Here is a 20,572-nt window from a genome sequence, read left to right on the forward strand (position 1 = left end):
TAGAAATGGGAACATGACAATGACATGATACTAAGCATCACCAAATACCAAAAGTTTATGAATATTGTTTACAATAATTTGTGATGGTTTTTGAGATTTAACATAATATATATATATATATATATATATATATATATATATATATATATATACATATATATATATACATATATCTGTGAGGTTCATCGGGGAACTCTAAAAAAGTGGGGAACAGTGGGGAACCGACTCAAACGAACTCCGATAGGACTCATTCCAGCGGCGTTCAAACCGGCTCGTCGAACCCTAACTAGGATCTCTTAACCCTAAACCCTAAATCATAACCCCTAAACCCTAAATATATTAGGGTTTGGCTTTTAGGGCTTAGCTTTAGGGTTTAGCCTTAGGGTTTACCTTTAGGGTTTAGCTTTAGGGTTTAGAGTTTCACTTTAGGGTTTAGGGTTTAGCTTTAGGGTTTAGCTTTAGGTTTAGCCTTTAGGGTTTAGCTTTTAGGGTTTATAGTTTAGATTTTACGGTTTCGCTTAGGTTTTAGCCTTATTTTTTACCTTTAGTGTTTAGAGTTTAGGGGTTAGGATTTAGGGTTTAGGGTTAAGAGATCTTAGTTAGGGTTCGATGAGCCGGTTCCAACGCCGCTGGAATGAGTCCAGTCGGAGTTCGTTTGAGTCAGTTCCCCGCTGTTCCCCACTTTTTTAGTGTTCCCCAATGAACCTTCCCCCATATATATATATATATATATATATATATATATATATATATATATATATATATAGTGTAAGTATATGGAGAAAACCAATTTTATTGAGAAAACTTAGCAAACTAGAATATGTGGACCACATTCATCCAAATCACCTCATCCATACCCATGCTTTAAAGGTATTTTGGTCTTTTTGTTCTTTTCTTTGAAGTATGTGCTTTCTACTTTTCACCAAACAAGACACTTCCCAACCATCCCCACTCGATTACACCCCAACCCATCATCCATCACCTTTTTGTACTTCTTATCTTCTTATAGAAACCATTTTTTTCAAAACTCCATTGTTCTTTCTTCAACTTTATCTGCATTAGAATGGGAGATCCACACCAAATAATGGAAGATCTTCCTACATACTCTCCCACCAATGTTATCCCGAACTGCTTTATCCTTGATGAATCTTCGACTCACGGTGGTTCATCTTCTTCAGGTGTGTGGTGTGTATGTGTGTGTTTTTTTTTTGTGTGTAATGTGTTTTAATGGTTTACTTAGTCTGTTTCTTTGTTTTGTTTCAAGCATAAACATGTATAAAGGTTTCCTTAGTTTGTTTCTTTGTGTTGTTCAAGCATAGTCTATTTTAATGGTTTACTTGGTTTTTTTTCCATCGGTGTTTATATGGTTTACTTAGTTAGTTAGTTAGTTTGTTATCTCCAAGCATAAATCTGCATAGGGATTATAATATAATGGACTGTTTTATCACAGTTACAATATTTTGATCTTTTTCTCATTTGAACTTTATGTTTTAACTTTTTGAATAGGTTTTATTGTTGATTTGTTTTTGAATATGTGTTTATATGATTTTGTTTTTGTTGTTTCTTTCACAACTTTCATCTTATTATTTTTCTAATCATAACCAGGTGTTAGAGATGTAGGAGGTAAAAACATCCGATCAGAAGTAGCTGCACACTTTCAGATCTATTCACCAACTGAAGAAGGTTCTACAGTCACCCATAAATGTTTGCTGATGTGTTATTTTTTCATTTTTTAGCGAATGTTTGGAAAACTCCTTTTTTTGTAGATATGTGGAGTAGTGATGAGTCCGGTGAGGAACCGCTGGGACCAGCATGCCCTAATGACAGAGGAAAATCACCGCTAATCATTCCTGACGCCCACAAGGTAACAGTTGGCGTTTTAATTCTGTCTGGTATGCAACGTTGTATATGTTTCATACTCAGGTCTATTTTTCACAAGTTACACCACTCAGCTTTGTCTTCTACCTAACATAGTACCCTGACACTTGCAACATGTTATATCACATGAACTTAATTTTCGAAATTAAAAAAAAAAGTTTGGGGAATCGTGTAGTGTAACATGTCTTAAGCGGGTTACTCAGTGTGACACTTGTTACAAGGCTTAACTTGTAACACCTGTCACATATGGTTTCCTAAGAATTTTAAAAAACATCCATCTGTAACACGTGCTACAAATAGAATCTCATTTGTTCAACAATTAAGATTTAAAAAAATCAGCTAGCATAAAAAACATCCATTTTGTACTACTGGCTATCGTCAGGCTTGTCACTTATTTGAAAGTTCTGTAAACAACCGTTGTAACACGTGTTACAACTTTTTACTCGGTCGTGCATTTTCTTTTTATAATCCCCCCCCCCTCAACGTAAAGATACATCAAATGTGCATTTTCTTTTTTATAATCCCATCCTCATCGTAAAGATACATCTAATGTAACACGTGTTAGATTTTTCACATGTTACCAAAGGAAATTACCTACTTACACGTCTCTGTTGCGTTGATTAAAACAGTTATTTAAAAACATCCACTTTTGCTATGTTTTGAAATGGAAGAGGAGGTGGAGGGGGTTGGGGCGACCGGGTAAAAAGTTGTGCACGTGTTACAATGATGGATCATTATAAAAACAAGCTTCATAACATACTAACTTTTTACTCATTAATGTTATCATGAGTTCACAAAAAACAATTAATAAAGAAAATAATTATATATCCAATGTAACATGTGTTACACGTTAAACCATATGACCTAGTGTTGCCTTAAAGGTTCACTACCGGGTTCAAAATTGTATACAATCTATGTAACACAATAATAAAGTAAAACATTAGGTTTCCAATTCAAAATTATATACAATCAAATGTAACACGTGTTACAGCAGGGTTTTACCTACTTACACGTCTATATTACGTTGATTAAAACAGTTTTCTTTTGTATAATCCCATCCTCAACGTAAAGATACATCCAATGTAACACGTGTTAGATTTTTCATGTGTTACCAAAGTAAATTACCTTCTTAAAAGTCTCTGTTGCGTTGATTAAAACAGTTATTTAATAACATCCACTTTTGCAACACTTGTTTATTTGAAAGTTCTTAAAACAACCGTTGTAACACGTGTTACAACTTTTTAAAGTTGTGCGTTTTCCTTTTTAAAGTTGTGCATCCACCTTGTAACACTTGTAACTTTTTTGAAAGTACTTAAAACAACCGTTGTAACACGTGTTACTTATGATGTTTTTAAAAAATTACTTATTTAAACCTATAGTGGTTTCTCAACCACTAGATCAGTTACAAAATTACTATATCAGTGGTTATAAAGGTTTACGTGGTTATGCTTTACATTTACAACGTAAAGGTTTACGTTTACCAGATGGCTACGTAGAGGTTTACAAAACGTTCATTTGTTACATGTATGCCCCTGTGTAACACGTGCAACGCCTGAGTTATGTACAGTGTTACATAAAAATAAACTTTAAGAACATGCAGTAGTAACACGTGTTACAATGATGGATCAATATAAAAACAAACTTGATAATATACTAACTTTTTACTCAATAATGTTATCATGAGTTCACAAAAACAATTAATATGGAAATTAATCATATATCCAATGTAACACGTGTTACACGTGAAACCATATGACCTAGCGGTGCCTTAAAGGTTCACTACCGGGTTCAAAATTGTATACAATTTATGTAACACAATAATAAAGTAAAACATTAGGTTTCCAATTCAAAAAAATATTAACAAAATAATTTTAAAAAACAACAGAGTTGTAACACGTGTTACAGAGTTGTAACACGTGTTACAGAGTTGTAACACGTGTTACAGAGTTGTAACACGTGTTACAGAGTTGTAACACGTGATACATCAAATGTAACACGTGTTACAGCAGGTTTTTACCTACTTACACGTCTCTATTACGTTGATTAAAACAGTTTTCTTTTTTATAATCCCATCCTCAACGTAAAGATACATCGAATGTAACACGTGTTAGATTTTTCACGTGTTACCAAAGGAAATTACCTTCTTACACGTCTCTGTTGCGTTGTTAGATTTTTCACGTGTTAAAAAACCACAGAGTTGTAACACGTATTACAAAGGTTTAGGTAAACATACAATGTAAAGGTTTACGTGTTACAAGGTTTGTGTTTGTCACATATAGGCCCCGTGTTGCAAGGTTTTACCCCATTGAATTGTCTCCAATGCTAGATATGAACTTTTCAAAGAACATACAGTTGCAACACGGGTTACAATGGTGGAAGTATAGGTATAACATAACACGTGTCCCATGTTTTTCTTGTGCTGATTTGCACAATTTATGTAGCACAGTAACAAAAAAATATAAATTCAAAACGCTAGTGGGTAACACATGTTTACATGGTGTCCGTATCTAACTTGCTTTTCTTCTTTTATAGATGATCAACAGGGAACACCCCGTTACTACGTAACTCAAACCCCAGAAGGAACCAAATTCTGGACTCCTTTTGTGGACAAGGAGTTCCTTCCTGTTCTTGGAAAATCATATGAGACTTTCGAAGAAGTAGTTGCAATGTATAAGGTGTACGGATATGAAGCTGGGTTTAACGTTAAAAAGGCTCAAACAAAGGTTCGTAACGGATGCCCCACGCACAAATACCTCAGGTGCTCGAAGGCTGCTAAACCGCAAAAGAAAAGGACGTTTGACACTCTCTTTGAGTCTTTGGCCATGTGCAGCAGGAACAGTACATTTACACTCACTGATTGTAAGGCCCGACTTCTTATTGTAGCAACTCAAGACCCTATACGGTTTGTTGTGCATAGCTGGAGTGATGTGCATAATCATCCGCTTATTGACACCTTCAACCGCGACTTATCAAAATTTTCAAGGAAACTCCCGTTTGCAGCCCAACAGTTTATTCACCAAATGAGCCTTAATCGCATTGGTCCGGTGAAGACCCACCGTTTCCTGGTTAGCATCAAAGGCGGCAATCACAACGTGCGTGGCACCACCGATGACTTTAAAAACTACAGCCAACAATTGAGGATTTTCATAGGCGACCGAGATGCTCAACTGCTTCTGGAACGTCTACGCGATCGAAGCGAGAATCTAGCAAACTTCTATTACGACTTTGTTGTATCCGAAGGGAAATTGAAAGCTGTGTTTTGGGCTGACGAGATTTCCAACCTAAACTATAAAGCGTTCGGCGATGTTCTAGCATTCGATGCCACCTATCAGACAAACAAGTTAGTAGATGTGCTACATACGTAACACCCGCACATAACATATGTAACAATATCTTTGTTAACCGGATTTTTTATATTCTTACACATGTGTCTTGTTTAACTGTTTATAGGTACAACATGATTTTTGTACCTTTCACTGGTGTCGACAACCACATGCATTGTGTCACCTTTGGCGCAAGGTTGCTTTTAAATGAAACAGTTGAATCTTACAAATGGTTACTCCAAGCATTCATGAAGGCATATCATACCGAACCCCGGTTGATCTTAAGCGATCAGGACCCGTCGATGAAACAAGTTATCCAACAAGTTTTCACCACTGCCCGCCACAGACTTTGTATGTGGCATATCATGAAAAAACTGCCAACCAAGGTATTATTCTGTATTTTTTTTTTGTTTGCTTACACTAACGTAAACCGTCTCATTTGTTTGCTTATGGCTATAAAAGATAGCTGGCGACGTATTGCAAAACACGGACTTGAGAGCTTGCTTTCACCGGCTCGTTTGGAATGTCTACATAAAGCCTTCTACCTTTGAAGAACGATGAGCAGCATTGCTGGAAAACTTTTCACTGCAGGACCACCAATGGCTCAATGAAATGTACGAAATCAGGGAACGTTGGGTTCTGGCATTCTTTAGGGACATCCCCATGTGCTGCTTGATGAAGACAACTTCACGATCTGAAAGCTCAAATGCATCTTTTAAAGTTAACTCCACCAGCGCAAATACCCTTGTTCAATTTATGCTATGTTATGAGGCACGGATTGACAGCCAACGTTATCGCCAAAGAGTTTCTGAATTCAAATCTTCGTCAATCGTGTACCAGGGGAAAAGTAATCTGCCCATTGAACAACACGCTTTCAGTGTTTACTCTCATTCCGTTTTCCATGTGGTTCGGAAGGAAATCCTCAAGGGAAAGTTTTGTTGCTTCATTACAAACCAAACGTTAGAAGCTGGCATGACTGTTTTCTCTGTCCAGCACGAAGACAATCTGTTCACGGTTAGATTACATAAATTCTATTTTCTCTATTCCACAGGAATGACTAACACATGTTACATCTTTATTTCGAAAGTCGCTTAGCCTCTAACCGATGGACCTAAAAATTGCAGGTAAAGTTTAACAGCATGGATAACACAGCTGAATGCTCATGTCGTGGCTTTACCCGAATAGGCTACCTGTGTCGCCATGTCTTCTGCGTTTATCGCCTACAACATGTGGACGCCATCCCATCCAAATACATTGCCAACAGATGGAGGCGTGATGTTTCGCCTAAGAGGGTGTTTTCAATTGATAGTCGCTACGGTGTGGACACACAACCGCAGGCTGTTATGCACAATGAGATTATCGATGTGATCACCGACTGTGTGGACGTTGTTAGAAATAATACTGAATCGCTTTCAACTTTACTTGAAACAGCTAAAAGTGATCAAACTGAATATGTTAACCAGGGGATCTATTTTGATGCCAGACCAAGTGTCAACAAAGGATGTCTTTGAAGAACTGATTGGCCCTTCAAGAGAGGACACGGTGGTTGTGAATAATCCTGATGTGGCGCGTAACAAGGGTTGTGGTAAACACCGTCGAATTACCGGTGGTAGCGAACAACCAGCACCAACTCAGCAAAAGGCCCCTCGACTGTGCCGAACTTGCATGAAGTATGTTACCAACCATGATTCCCGTAATTGCAAAAAATTCACAAATCTAGAGGTTATCAACTAGCCTGCCAACCCCAATGACGCGGGGCCGTCATACGCCCCTTAGATTTGGTAGCCGTGGAAACACACTTCACAGGTTTCAAGTTTTTGAGACGTGTTATAGACGTGTAACAGTTTGCATTGGCGCATCTATATGCTACAACAAACTGTTACGTATGTAACACGCGTTATCTGATAGTTGTTTTTGTTGACTTAACAAACTTTCCACAACTTACATTATTATCGCGGTCCTCGGTGTGTTGTCCCTATGTTAATTTATAACATTCCTGCTTTCATGCAACATGTATTTTGGTTTGTAATATGACAATGGCATGGTTGCCCTTATCTTATGTTAATTAATCCAGGGTTTGGACAACATATTTGTGAATGCAGTCCTAAACATGTGCCATGTTTTATCTTTTATTTTGTTACCTTGTTGAACTCTTTGTGCACCTTGGTCACTCACCCCTCTCCCCCCTGTTGGTGCATACATCTGTCGTCTTCGTCTTATATCGAGTCTCGGTTTACTACACTTGAAGACAAAAGTTTGAAGGCATAAAAGTTTGAGGAGTGCCATAAAAGTTTGAAGAGTGCCAAAAGTTTGAAGAGTGCCAAAAGTTTGAAGAGTGCCATTTCGTTTGAAGGGTGTCATGCCACCTTCAAACGGAAGGGTCATTTCCTATATATAGCCTTCATGTTCATTTCATTTGTAACTTTCCGGCTTGTGCAAGAAGTGCTGCCGAAGTGTTGTCAGGTTGTAAAACGTCTTTATATCAATCATACAATAGTTTATAGTGTGAATCTTGTTGAATTGAACTCTACACGTCTGTTTCCGCCTTTCGTTTAGAGATAAACTCTTCTGATCGACTCGTTCGGGTCTGAAAACTATCCTACAAGTGGTATCAGAGCTCAGGAGGAAGAGTTTATATCAATTCAGCCGCTAATTCTGATTTTCTACACCTTCTTTCAAAATTGAACAATTTTTCACGGTTAAAATCGGCTAAAACTTTCGCAATGTGTGCATAATTGTGTTTTAACAAACCCTTGAGAATATCAGATCTAAACTCTAAACTCGAAGTAAATGTAGTAAAAATGGACTGAAAATACCATTCCGTTTGAACGAAGCTTGGCACTTCCGTTTGAAAATTGACATATCGTTTGAAGTGTACCGTTTGAAACATGACTTTCGTTTGAAAATGACTATTCCGTTTGAAAATATCGTTTGAAGTAACCATCTCGTTTGAGGAAATGTCATACCGTTTGAAAATTCCGTTTGAATTTGATTATCTCATTTGAAGAAAGCATTCCGTTTGAAAGAGTTGGGTTATCTCGTTTGAAACAAGACTTCCATTTGAAATGTGTTCAGTGTTTGTTTTTGGGCGGCCTAATCAATATTCAAGATCAATTTCTCAGCCCAATAAGATTACACATTGAAATTCATAAGCTGACAAGTTTAATCAGACCCATGTGCTTTCATTTAAAGCAGAGTTGATTTTCCATGTGAATATTGTCAGGTGTCGACCATATATGAACATTATTTGATAAAGATATTGTTCTCGGTATAATCAATTTGAAAACACATTCAAAGTTTGACTTTGTATGTGATCTGATTCAATCTTTTCGGATCAAGAAGTTTAGCAATTGCATGTGATTTGTCAGTAACCATGTGATTTTAAAAGGAAGGTCCAATTAGATTCCATATAGTTGCGACTCATTGAGTGTTATTTGAGGACCAATCAGTTGAATTGAATACATGTGATATAGTTGAGTCTAAGGTGCTAATGCCCAAGTAATATATTCTCGGCCCAGTTAAATCGATTAGTTTTTCGGCCCATTCAATCAGATCACACGGTTTGGTTTCAGTTTGCTAAGTCATTTGAAAGGGTCAAGGTCTTGTGGTTTAGCCAGGTCATTGAAAAGGTCGTTTGAATTTGATCCGGGTCATAGCAGTCCGCACAGTGTGTCAACCTTCAATCCGCATAGAACATTCACCAGTTCGAGTACCAGTTCGTTTCTATTAATTGATAAGTCTTTAAACTGATTTTGTTTTGTTTGTTTGCTTGTCAGGTGACTCAGGTGATCCAGGTGATTCGAGGTGATTTGTTTACCAGCTCGTTTAAAGAACAGTTTGTGATTTCTTGAAAAGAATTATGGACAACGATTTTTACAACGCGTTTGCTACTCCATCTACTCCGGCTGTCATTGCTCAGAACATGAATCTTGAAAACGAAACCGGAACTACCCAAAAACCCCCTAAACTGATGAGCATTGAGGAGTATTATGGATGGAAAGACAGATTTGAGAATTGGGTGCAGGCGAATCATCTTAGATCGTGGGAATGTATCTTGAAGAAATATGTGTTACCGCGTACGGATTTGCAGGTTATCAAAGAGTTATCGGAGTTTAATGACAAAGAAAAAGATATGTACAGAGCTGAGAAAATGATGATCAGTCTGTTACAGCAGGCAATCAAAGAAGACATCTTCATATTGCTTCAGCATGACAAAACGTCAAAATCAATTTGGGATGCTCTACGTGTTAAGTTTGAGGGTAGTGAGAACATGATTAAGAGCAAGAAAACATTGCTCAAGAAAGAGTTTGATCTCTTTAGCAGTCTACCGGGTGAAGACACGAAGAAGCTGATTGAGCGATACTACCACTTAGTGCGATCCATGTCGATGTTGAGTATTACAAAACATCGTAAAGAGTGGGTAGACAAGTTAGCGGATGCGTTACCGCAAAAAGAGTGGGGAACTTATTTGATGATTCTGAAAAATACGGGTGTTTATGATGGGTTGACTATTTCTCAGTTTATTGAGAAGATTGAAAGTCCGGATTTGGAACAGCAAAAGATCGCGAGGATGAACAGTCCAAGTGGTCAACAGGATGTAAAAATGTATTACAAAGGGGTGTTCCGGTTCCAGAAGCTGAGAGAAGTCCGAAAATCCAGACTGCATTGAGTGATGGGGATTCAACAGAAAAAGTTGATCAGACTTCAAACAAAAGCAGTGGATTCTCATCATTTCCGAGTGTAAATCCGAAAGAGTCAACTACAGGCTTTCAGCATCAAAGCTCAAAAACGGGAAATGGTTGTGTGATCCAGTGTAACATCGCATTAAATCTTCCAGAGGGTCAAAGTTTTTCGGAAGAAGTCATGAAAGATCACATGGCTTTACTTGGTTCAGTGTTACTCTCATACGAAGGATTGGTTGCTGGTCGTATCGGAAATCCTATGCTCATAAAGGAGGATTACGATCAGATAGACGCTGAAGAAATGGAACTGATGGACATCAAATGGTGTCTAGCTAGTGTTCTTATGCGTGCTGAAAAGTTCAAGACAATTACCGGGAGAAATGACTTTCTTGATGCATATGTTTCTACTTTAGGTTTTGATAAATCTAAAGTTACTTGTTTTCGATGCAGGGAGAAAGGCCATTTCAAACGGGAATGCAAGAACAGAGAAGCTAGTGAAGCTCAGAATCCTTTTGGAAAAGACGATTACTACCGGAAAGCCATTTATCAGCAAGTTGGTCAACAGCAGCAGCAAGAACCGCAGGTGGCACATGGTAGAAGAATCGAGGATTCAAAGAGAGCATGTCTGGTGGATTTCAATTGGAATGATTACATATCACCTGAGAGCAAAGTCTGTTTAGTCAATCAAGATGATGAAAGACTACCTGAAGGCTTCAGCTGGGATATGTTTATTGATGAAAAGGGAGAATTTAAAGCATTCATTGCTAAGATTGTAAGAGAACCAGATATGTTTGCCACATGGATGAAGTCTATTGGTGAGACTGTTAAGAATGTGGAGAAAGAGTATGTTGTTTATGATGAAAGCTCAGAAAGTGCTGATGAAAGCTCACAGTGTCCAGACAAGTCTGTACAAAGTGATGCTAGTTCAGAAAAAGAAGTTGTCTTTGATCAAACACCATCTGATTCTGGTTCATCAGATAATAATTCTGAAAAATCTGTACAGTTTGATCAGTCACCACCTGATGACAGCAGTGACGATGAGGAAGAGAAACATATTAATATTGCTAAATCTCATCTTTCTCCTGAAAGCTTTCATTTATATTTTGCAGATCGCTTGGAGAAACTGAAGGAGAAACGAACTGCAAAAGAACAACAAGAAGTAAAGACTGAAAGTGTTGTTCAAAATGAAGAAATTATGGTTGATGCTGAAAAGGTGACTGAAACAGAAAAAGTGATTGAAGTGGTGAAAACAATCGAAGTCGAAAAAATTGTTGAAGTTATCAAGCCTTGCTTGAAGTGTCTAGAAGCTGGCAAAGAATGTGCAGCTAAAGATGAGAAGTTGGCAGAGTATGAGAAGATGAAGGAGCAGTTACTGTTCAATCTCAATTATGTAAAAGAATCTTATGATGTTTTGAACAGAACGGTAACTGGTCTTCAAAAGACAAACTCAGAAAGCGAAGACGCTTTGACAATGATGAATGCAGTGATGATGTCAAAGCAGAAAGCTATCAACTTCTACATCGAAGAAAGTGCCAGGTGGAAGCAAGAGTTGGAAACCGAAAAAACTGAGAATGAGAGAATTAGACGTTTATTAGAAAGTTATTCTAGTTCTGATTATCTCATTGACCGAATTTATCCAACTGTTGCAGGTATGGAAGCTTTCTAAGAGGACAAGCCAAAGAAAAATGATAGTGGTAAGAAACCGACTTTTAGCTATAACAAGTGTCCGCCTCCGACCTGGGAAGGGTATTCTCCTTGGAAACCAAACGAGGAACAACTTGAAAAGGCAGTCAATATAAAGCTAAAAACCGACACAACTGATGAATTACCAGAAAACATTGACGTCATTTTCACATCGTCTGACACTGATTATGAGTCTGAGTTAATCAAAAAGGTGGTCGATCAGGTGTTAGATACTGATGAGGAGTCTGAGTCAAAGTCTGAATCTGGAGGGTCAAGTTCGTCAGTCAGTGGTCCAAAATTGTCGGTCAAACGTTTAAACAAGAAAAAAAGGTTACAGTTCTGGTTCTGGTTTTCAAAAGAAACCAAACCATAATAGTAAGCTCATAAAGAAAGGTCTTGGTTATATTCCACCAGAAAATTATAAAAATGAGAAAAATTCTAAGATAAAAACAGAATTTGTTTAAGGTGGAAGTGCTGATGAAGAATAGAAGAAACCGTTCTGGAAACAATCGAACCAGGAGTTTCTTGCTGAGAAGAGAAGGAATGGAACTGGAGTGTTTCATCCAAAAGAGATTCGAACCTGTTACAAATGCAATGAAGTTGGTCACATTGCATGGAACTGTCCGAAAAATGCCAAGACAAAACAGGGAGTTTCTGAAAAGTTAAAAGAAAAAGTTGTTGATGTTGAACCACCAACCGAAAAATTTAAAATTTTTGAAAACTCAACTTATGAGGTTGGTGAGTGTTCTAAAAAGAATGTTTACAAAAAGAAAGCAAAGGACAACCAAGAGTGGGTTGTGAAAATGGTTGGTGAGAATGTTGGCGATGAATCTGGTTCCACAAAGCCAGATGAGCCACAAGTTGAGACAAAAGTTTCAGTGAATGGTGATGATTTTCCATCACTGAAATTTGAAGAAATTAAAAAGAAAGTTGGTAAAGTTGAGATCTCGGATCAGTTTTACTCCGAGAAAAATGAATTTGATGTCGAGAAAACATTCAATGGGAATGTTAAGAAAATTTTTGGGAAAATGCTTAATGGGAAAGCAAAAGGGGTTAAGGATTTTTATGCAACTAAAAAGGCAACATATAACCCTACTATGCGAGAATTGAAAACCCTTAAGTCTGAAAAGACTTGGGTGGAAATTCTTTTCCATTAATGTCTAAGGACTTTGCCGGAGATCCCAAGTTTGTAATCGTGGATCAGGAATCGGCATCATTCTGGTTTTGAATAGATTGTTTGAAGGATTTTAAGTGAGTTTAAATTTTACCAGTTGAAGGACTATGCCGGAGCTTCCAGGTTGGTTAGTGCGAAGCAGGAATCGGCATCTTTGATTGGTAAAATGTTGTGTGTAGATGTTTGTTTCCTACACATGATATAGGTGTTTGTGTTTTTACAATTGGTACAAAGGATTCGTCAAGGTCATTGAATTGAACTTGATGTAATCTTCATTAAATTGGTTGATGAACAGTATGATGAACCATACCTCTAACTTTCAAGTGAACCTACAAGTGGTTATAACAAACTTATTTTCCGGAAAAATCATTTTGATTAAAACAAACTTAAGTGTTTTGAAATCTAAATGAGAAAATAGTTTGTTGATAGGGGGAGTTCTGATTGTTTATGCCAAGTGAGTGGCGATTTGATGCGATTCGATAACAGTTGTCACTTTATTTGTATAGTTTGTTTTCTAATTTCCTTTGAAATGTGTTTGCATTTTAGGGGGAGTAGAAAATTTTAAAAAATCCAAAAATATTAGAAAATTTGAAAAAGGCAAAAACATGATAAAATCAAAAATGAGTTATTGTGTCAAAGAAGAGGAAATGATAGTACATCAGTAGACAGTTACAGTATGCTAAAGAAATGTAATGTTTAAATAGCATTAAACGGTCTCACTAATGATATGCTGATAGGTTTTTACACATTTAGTAAGCTTTTTCGGGATATGAACTTAAATTCAAACTTGCTTATTTCGTGGGGAACACTACTTGGATATATAGGTAACCCCTGAAATCTTGTTTGAAAGGTCCCTCTTTCTGAGATACTAGGTCTTTATACTCAATGATATCCGGGGTATTATCCCGGGACTTCTGCTGAATGGAAATTCTGACCTAGTCCCCGGAGAATACTTTCCACTTGCTTGAAATATAGCGCCGCCCTCAGCAAATGATGAAACAATAAAATTGATAGTCATTGCTGTTGAAATTCAAAAGATCCTCTAAAGGGGACCCACCCAAGACGAGCCGTCATCTTTCTGCTGAACGGAAGTTCTGACATGAGCTCTCACGGTTTCGTACTCTTTCATAATTTATTCCCTTACAGATATCATTTATGGTATACTCACCTGTAAGACTGAATATTGGGATCTGGATACGGGAGTATATTCAAGAGGTGGGACACATGAATGAGTTTAAGTTCTTAAAACACCTAACTCATATCCTGAATTAGTTGAAATTTGTATGAGAATTTAAGTGGATCAGTATATCGGCAATCTAAGTGAATTGTTTAATTCTTAATGTGTAACTAAGCTCAACGGTACTTGTGACTTGTCAAAAACTAATATGATCCTCTTGCACAAACTCACAAAAATATTGTCTGTAAATATTTCTTTACTGCATTTCTTTACATTAAAAAATCCAAAAAGATTTTCAGTGTGTTTTAGCATAAACTTTTGAAAAACTCGTAAAGATTTTCGACAATTGATGTTGGAGAGCTGATTTTCAAAATTCCAAGTGCTAAACATGATGACATTTTGGTGAAAAGAAGTATGTGTTTGAAAATCAAATGTATTTTGATCAAATGTTAAAGTGGTTCATCAAGAATATTGAGTTATTTTTGAGGGAGAGTCAATGTTAGTGCATACATTGAATTGTTAAATTTAGAAAATTTACTTCTGGGTTAAGAATGTGCAGGTGTAGCCAGGTTTCGATCTTGAACCTGAAGATAGTGTGCCAGGTTCTGATACCTGAGGTCTCTGTGATTTTAACAAGCCAGGCTGCGATCCCAGCAAATCGAGAGGGGGAGTCTGAAGACATCTAAAGGAAGGAATGTCTTGGTGCAGATAAAAAAGAGAAGAGAGGAGATTTGAGGATACTTACACTGTAAGACATTTCAAAGAGTTCGAGAGGAATGATAAAGACTGAAGATGCGAAGACTCGACACTTAAGACTCGTCAACATCTGAGGGGGAGTCTGTTGGTGCATACATCTGTCGTCTTCGTCTTATATCGAGTCTCGGTTTACTACACTTGAAGACAAAAGTTTGAAGGCATAAAAGTTTGAGGAGTGCCATAAAAGTTTGAAGAGTGCCAAAAGTTTGAAGAGTGCCAAAAGTTTGAAGAGTGCCATTTCGTTTGAAGGGTGTCATGCCACCTTCAAACGGAAAGGTCATTTCCTATATATAGCCTTCATGTTCATTTCATTTGTAACTTTCCGGCTTGTGCAACGAAGTGCTGCCGAAGTGTTGTCAGGTTGTAAAACGTCTTTATATCAATCATACAACAGTTTATAGTGTGAATCTTGCTGAATTGAACTCTACACGTCTGTTTCCGCCTTTCGTTTAGAGATAAACTCTTCTGATCGACTCGTTCGGGTCTGAAAACGATCCTACACTCCCTTTATCAACGTGTAGTTGTTTGTGTGCATTTAGTGAATGCTACGTGTTCACCGGTAACCAGTTTAATACCACCCACTGCCTACCACTAACCTTAATTGCGCAGAGGGTAAACGTGATAGAGCTATGTTTACCGGGAAACTGAGTATATCACCATAAGGTACTCACATACTAAGTCCCAGAGCTGAGTGACTTAACGCAAACCACTTTGCGAGGGCAATCATGGTAAACTTCTTACAATTCACCATAACACGCCAACCATCAAGATCATGTTCAATGTTGAGGAGTAACACACGTTACAAACTATGTTACATACTTATGCTTGTTTTCAGATGCTTTTTTTGGGAGGCACTCATGATACACTGGTTAGAGTTGCACGCATGTCGTTTTGTATTAATCCATCAACGTAACTAATGTTAGGGAACTTTAACATAGACACACATGTACCACATGTTACATAGTTCCACTTTAGATACCAATCATACATCCAGCGATTACATTTCACCATTTGTTTTGGTACAAACAAGTGTTTACAAATCGACACCAATAAGTGTCATATGTATCTGTTCGTCTATGACCCTAAATCAAAAACTACATAACTTTAGATAAACAACATATGTGGTGTCCATGATAACTACAAAAACCACCAACAGTTGGATGCGCGCGACATGACGACAATAAACAAAATGGTTTGCGTAACGAGTTAAATCCAAAAACCACTTGCCGTGTGGACCACACCAAAAAGTTCAATTTAACATTCTACGCCCTAGACATGGCGCCTTGTATCTTACCTTTCAAAGTGTTTGACGGTGACAATAAAATATGACTGCCATACTTCATCCGTAGGTGTCTCACCTCTTTCATTTTCCTGCTACCATTCAAACTAAACCCAACATCAAATGGCACGTGGCTGCCCATGTACTTTTCCATATGCCGCATCAAGAAGACACCGCAGTCTGTGCGGTTCCCATTTGTCGCCCACTCCAGCTTCCGCTGCTTTATTTCCAAGCTTTTGATCACCGCAGCCTTCGAATGGTTTACCTCCTCCAAATAATGTACAAACATCTCCTTCTGTTTACATATAACATCAATCACAGTCAAATAATATTCTACCAATGCACACTCCAAATACAAGCATTTCATACTTGCATATTTATAGGGTACTGATTTGTTGATGTATGAATCGCTATCCAAAACACGGCGTGTGTAGTTTTCAGCACCGTTGTCAATCAATGTAATAGCTGGGTTTTTCAACTCAAAAGCAAGAAGATAGAAGTGTCCTGCCACCAATACCGGAAACAACACCATATCGAAACTTCGCAGGTCAAACAACTTTTGGTTGCCATACACTCCTGCACGCATATTCTTCCTAAACCGGTCCATACGTTTTTCATTTTGCATTTGTTGATCCATCAGCATCCACTCAAACTGAAGCGCAATTCAATTACCAGTGATTAATCTTACTTATGCTCCCACAAAGCATTCATGAATATAAATAAATAAGAAAACTTACAACCACCCTTGTTCCCATGAACAAACGGCTAAGCGACTCTGGTGCTTTGAACCGTTCTTCATAGTTCAACACCTCAGACCAGCAATCAATTATCTGATCAACCACGAGAGCCCCAGCCGACAAAGTCTTCAACTGCCTTCAAGTTGCCTCTACATAGGCACTGCTACGGTATAACAGCTCCCTATAACACAAAACACAGTTAGACCAACACGTGTTCTACTCATGTTACCATTTAAACTAACTAATTTATCTTACTCTGCTCTAGGGTTAGCTCTATATTCCTCGTTGGTAAACCCCTTAGCCCACGCCTGTCCTCGCTCTCTCCTGTCACATCGCATTATCGCCTGTTACCCAACATAGAAAGGAAAACAAAAACTATTTACAATGGTATAGGGGCACTTACAGATTGACTTTCATTACTTCTCTTCTACTCGAATCACCATGCAGGTTATAATATGTGGTTTCATTGTTGCGGATGTACTCCCAAACACACTTATCAACTTTACTTATTTCTTCATTAATGTCAACCCCCCTTCGGAAATAAGGAGATCTGTTAACATATGCTATCGACTTATCTCTTGCTGGGTTTCGCCGCCCCGCTTCCAACTCTGCTAAAACCCTTTCCTTGTTTGTCATTATTGTCTCTTCTCTGTAAAATCCCAAATTCTCTACGAGACTCGTCCCGTCAAAGATGCTAACGGGGTCTACCATCATTGGCTCGACAGACATATCCACGGTGCCTGATGTACCAGTCACTTTTTCGGGTATGGAACCTAACATGAAGAAATGACACATATACCATCAATGTGTTACACATGTTACACGTGTTAGATATTCGGCGACACATGGCATGCCTCACCGACAACCATGTAAAACAACAATGCTTTATGACACCTACCAGATGGTTTTTCATTACTCGTGCCCCCATCCTGTGCTTTAGTCTGCTCATCACGGTTTGTACCAGCTGCCAAGGATAACATAAGTTACATTTTTTTTTTGAAAACTAACAGTGACAGTCATAGAGAACACGTACCTGTACTATTGTTACCCCTATCATCTCCCACTTAGGTCAACTGGGTCAAACCAAGGCTCCAGTTAGGCCATCATAAACAGCTATCTGCAAGATATCTTTTCCAACATCCTCATTCCCAACATCATTTTTTGAATCAATGGTCTCTTTGGTAGCCTTCCCTTCTTCAACATTATCCGGCAAAGGGGCCATATTTCCATGAGGTTCACAATCAGAACCTGTTCCCACATCAAACATGCGGCAGAAAGCCGCATCTTTCACTATTGGTTTCGGGGCTGTGAGAATCAACAAGTTACACAAATGCCCAATAGTTAATATCTCTTATTACGTACGTTATCTTTATTATGAAACGTTCAGTTTTCCTGAAACACACATACCAATATCACAGCTTCCCCTTACATGTGCAACCTGGTCATCATTAGTTTCACCTGCTGCCAATTCCTGTCCGCTAGCTGAACATCCTACCTTCGGAAGTTCCTGGGCGAGCACCATATTGATGTCATCCGCTGGCTTCTCATTTAGCCTTCTACCTCCTGAACAAAGAATAAAAACAATTTAGTTAATGTAAAACAATCCCCCAATACCAAATTATGTTAATACATTGATTTTTAGGCGGCTGTGGCCGTTACACGTGTTACTTTTACTATGTCTCTAAATCTTAATACACATACCAATATCCTTTTCGTTACAACTCGTTACAATACCCGCATCAGCATCAGCAGCCATACTACAAACTTTTTCGTCTTGGGCGGCCTCAAAGTGTTCAGTTTCTATTGCCACTACCTCATCACGCTCTACCACTGCATCACAAACCTCTGCTGTGCCTCCTACAAAAAAAAATTGAAAATTTGGGGGAAAAAATTTTCAAAACTCTACACTTTATCAGGTGGCAGTGTTGTTTCAAGATCATTTTATAGGCGACGGTGGCCGTTACACATGTTACTTTTATCTATGTCCCTAGATATAAATACACCTACCAATATCTTTGTCGTTTAAACTCGATGAAACACCCGCAACAGCATCATCTTCCCTACTCCCAACTTCTTCGACTTTGCCGGCCTCACATCCATCTATTGTACTCACTATTTTTAAAGGCCCATCACCTATAGCATGATGCTCACCGCCATCAGAGACAGCCTCTTCGAACTCCACTGTTAGATTTCTCGTCGTTTCCTCAATGTTCTCTATCATCTTCGGGGATTCAACATCTGTCATATCATTTCTCGCAACCTCGTTGCAACCTAGCGAAGGAACACCTTTTCAACCGTCAAAACAAATATCAACTATATCATATGTTACACATCTTTTCTTTTGTGTAAAAGGAACAGAGATTGTCCAGTTTTTTACCTTTCTGCGCTTCATTGGTTGGCTCCATTGAGGTCTCCATTGCGGTATCACTTAGGATGTCTTCGGTACCCTGCAAAGAGATGTTTTTACACATGTTAAAAGTTTTTGCTTCAAAAAACTATTTCTGTACCTAAATATAGTTTACTAACGGACATACCTATCGACTTACTTGATTTGAATTAATCCTACTTTTAGCCTTACATTTTGCTTTACTTTTCAACCTATCTTGCTTAACAAGCGTTTTCCGATACAGGCTTGAAACTACTGGACTTATAACAGCAGGACTCGCAAGCTCCACAACTCTTTCCTCTATTTGACTTATCAGACATTAGAAACGTTTTAAATTGAACAAACAATATGACATGTTAGTTTTCTATATTACCTTCACACGCGGAATCATTAACAGTCTCGTCAGCCATCGCCAATTCCGCTAAAACAGTATTAAGCTCTTTTGTTGCCTTTGCAGCCCCCTTTATCTCATCTTCAAACCACGTTGCTTTCCGATCAAACAGGCTCTCATACCGAGCTTTTAACGTTTGCACTTCTACATCTTCTGGGCGCTTAGTACACATTTGGCCCAACATGTCTTTGATTCTTCGATTTGTTCTCTCCACAAAATTTATTAAATTATCCACCAACTGTAGCTTCTCCTACATTTTCCACATAATGTATAAACTGTTAATAAAACAAGCAATATCCACACAACGATATCTAACTAACGTTTAACTTTTATGCCCATTTACTTTTGCACATACATGTACAGTTGTTTCATCATCATCCTAAATTTCTTCACAGACTGTTTGAGCTTTTAACTTTCCAGTCCCAAAAGAACCCTTTCTAATCTCCAACTGTTGCCTTTGCTTAAGCTTTTGCTTCGTCCAGAACGTCACGGGATAGATATTGTAATCTACATCCATACCCTCGCACCTCACTGTCCACGTACAGCAGCTGCAATTTTCACCCACAACGGTTACATATGTTAGGTATTCAAATGAACGTATTACATACAAATACACTAGTACAAATGTACATCACACAAACACTTACAACTAGGATTGTCAACGCTCCGGTGAACGGCCTATTCGGGTCATTGCTTTTCCATCCATTCTTGCACTTCTTTAACTTCTCTAACATAAACTGGCACCAATCGATTTTTGAAAAGTCCATGTCACTCGTTATGCGGTCTAATATCCAGGGCCGAAGGCATCCTTGTTTGTGGAAATCGATCATCAAGGTAACAAAACACATCAGGAAGTCCATCCGGAAATTAAAGTTGTCTTCCCCATCCGACGTCTCAATCATGTCGACCATTTTCGTGGGTGGAACATAGCGTCCTGAGAACCTGTCTCTCCACTTTGTAACTACTTCATCCTTCGGCTCTACTTTAGGCAGAGAACTTAAATGCACACCACCACGTGGTATGCCAATTAACTTATGAATAGCCTTAGCGTCTACCTTGATCTTCCCACACGGCAAATTTATCTCCATATCTAAAGGATTAAACCT

The 20,572-nt window shown here is 38.2% G+C and overlaps 1 protein-coding gene across 1 annotated transcript; it reads left to right on the forward strand.

The window, feature by feature from the left end:
* Positions 1-1,084: 1,084 nt before the first annotated feature.
* On the forward strand, positions 1,085-6,712 carry LOC110913573 (protein FAR1-RELATED SEQUENCE 5-like). The gene is made up of 7 exons (XM_022158395.1): positions 1,085-1,178; positions 1,606-1,683; positions 1,767-1,892; positions 4,411-5,218; positions 5,329-5,587; positions 5,793-6,215; positions 6,326-6,712. Exons 1-7 carry the CDS (start codon positions 1,085-1,087, stop codon positions 6,710-6,712), a joined length of 2,175 nt encoding a protein of 724 aa, XP_022014087.1.
* The last annotated feature ends 13,860 nt before the right edge of the window (positions 6,713-20,572 follow it).

This window comes from Helianthus annuus, chromosome 15 (genome assembly GCF_002127325.2).
Source record: "Helianthus annuus cultivar XRQ/B chromosome 15, HanXRQr2.0-SUNRISE, whole genome shotgun sequence".
Lineage (NCBI taxonomy): Eukaryota > Viridiplantae > Streptophyta > Magnoliopsida > Asterales > Asteraceae > Helianthus > Helianthus annuus.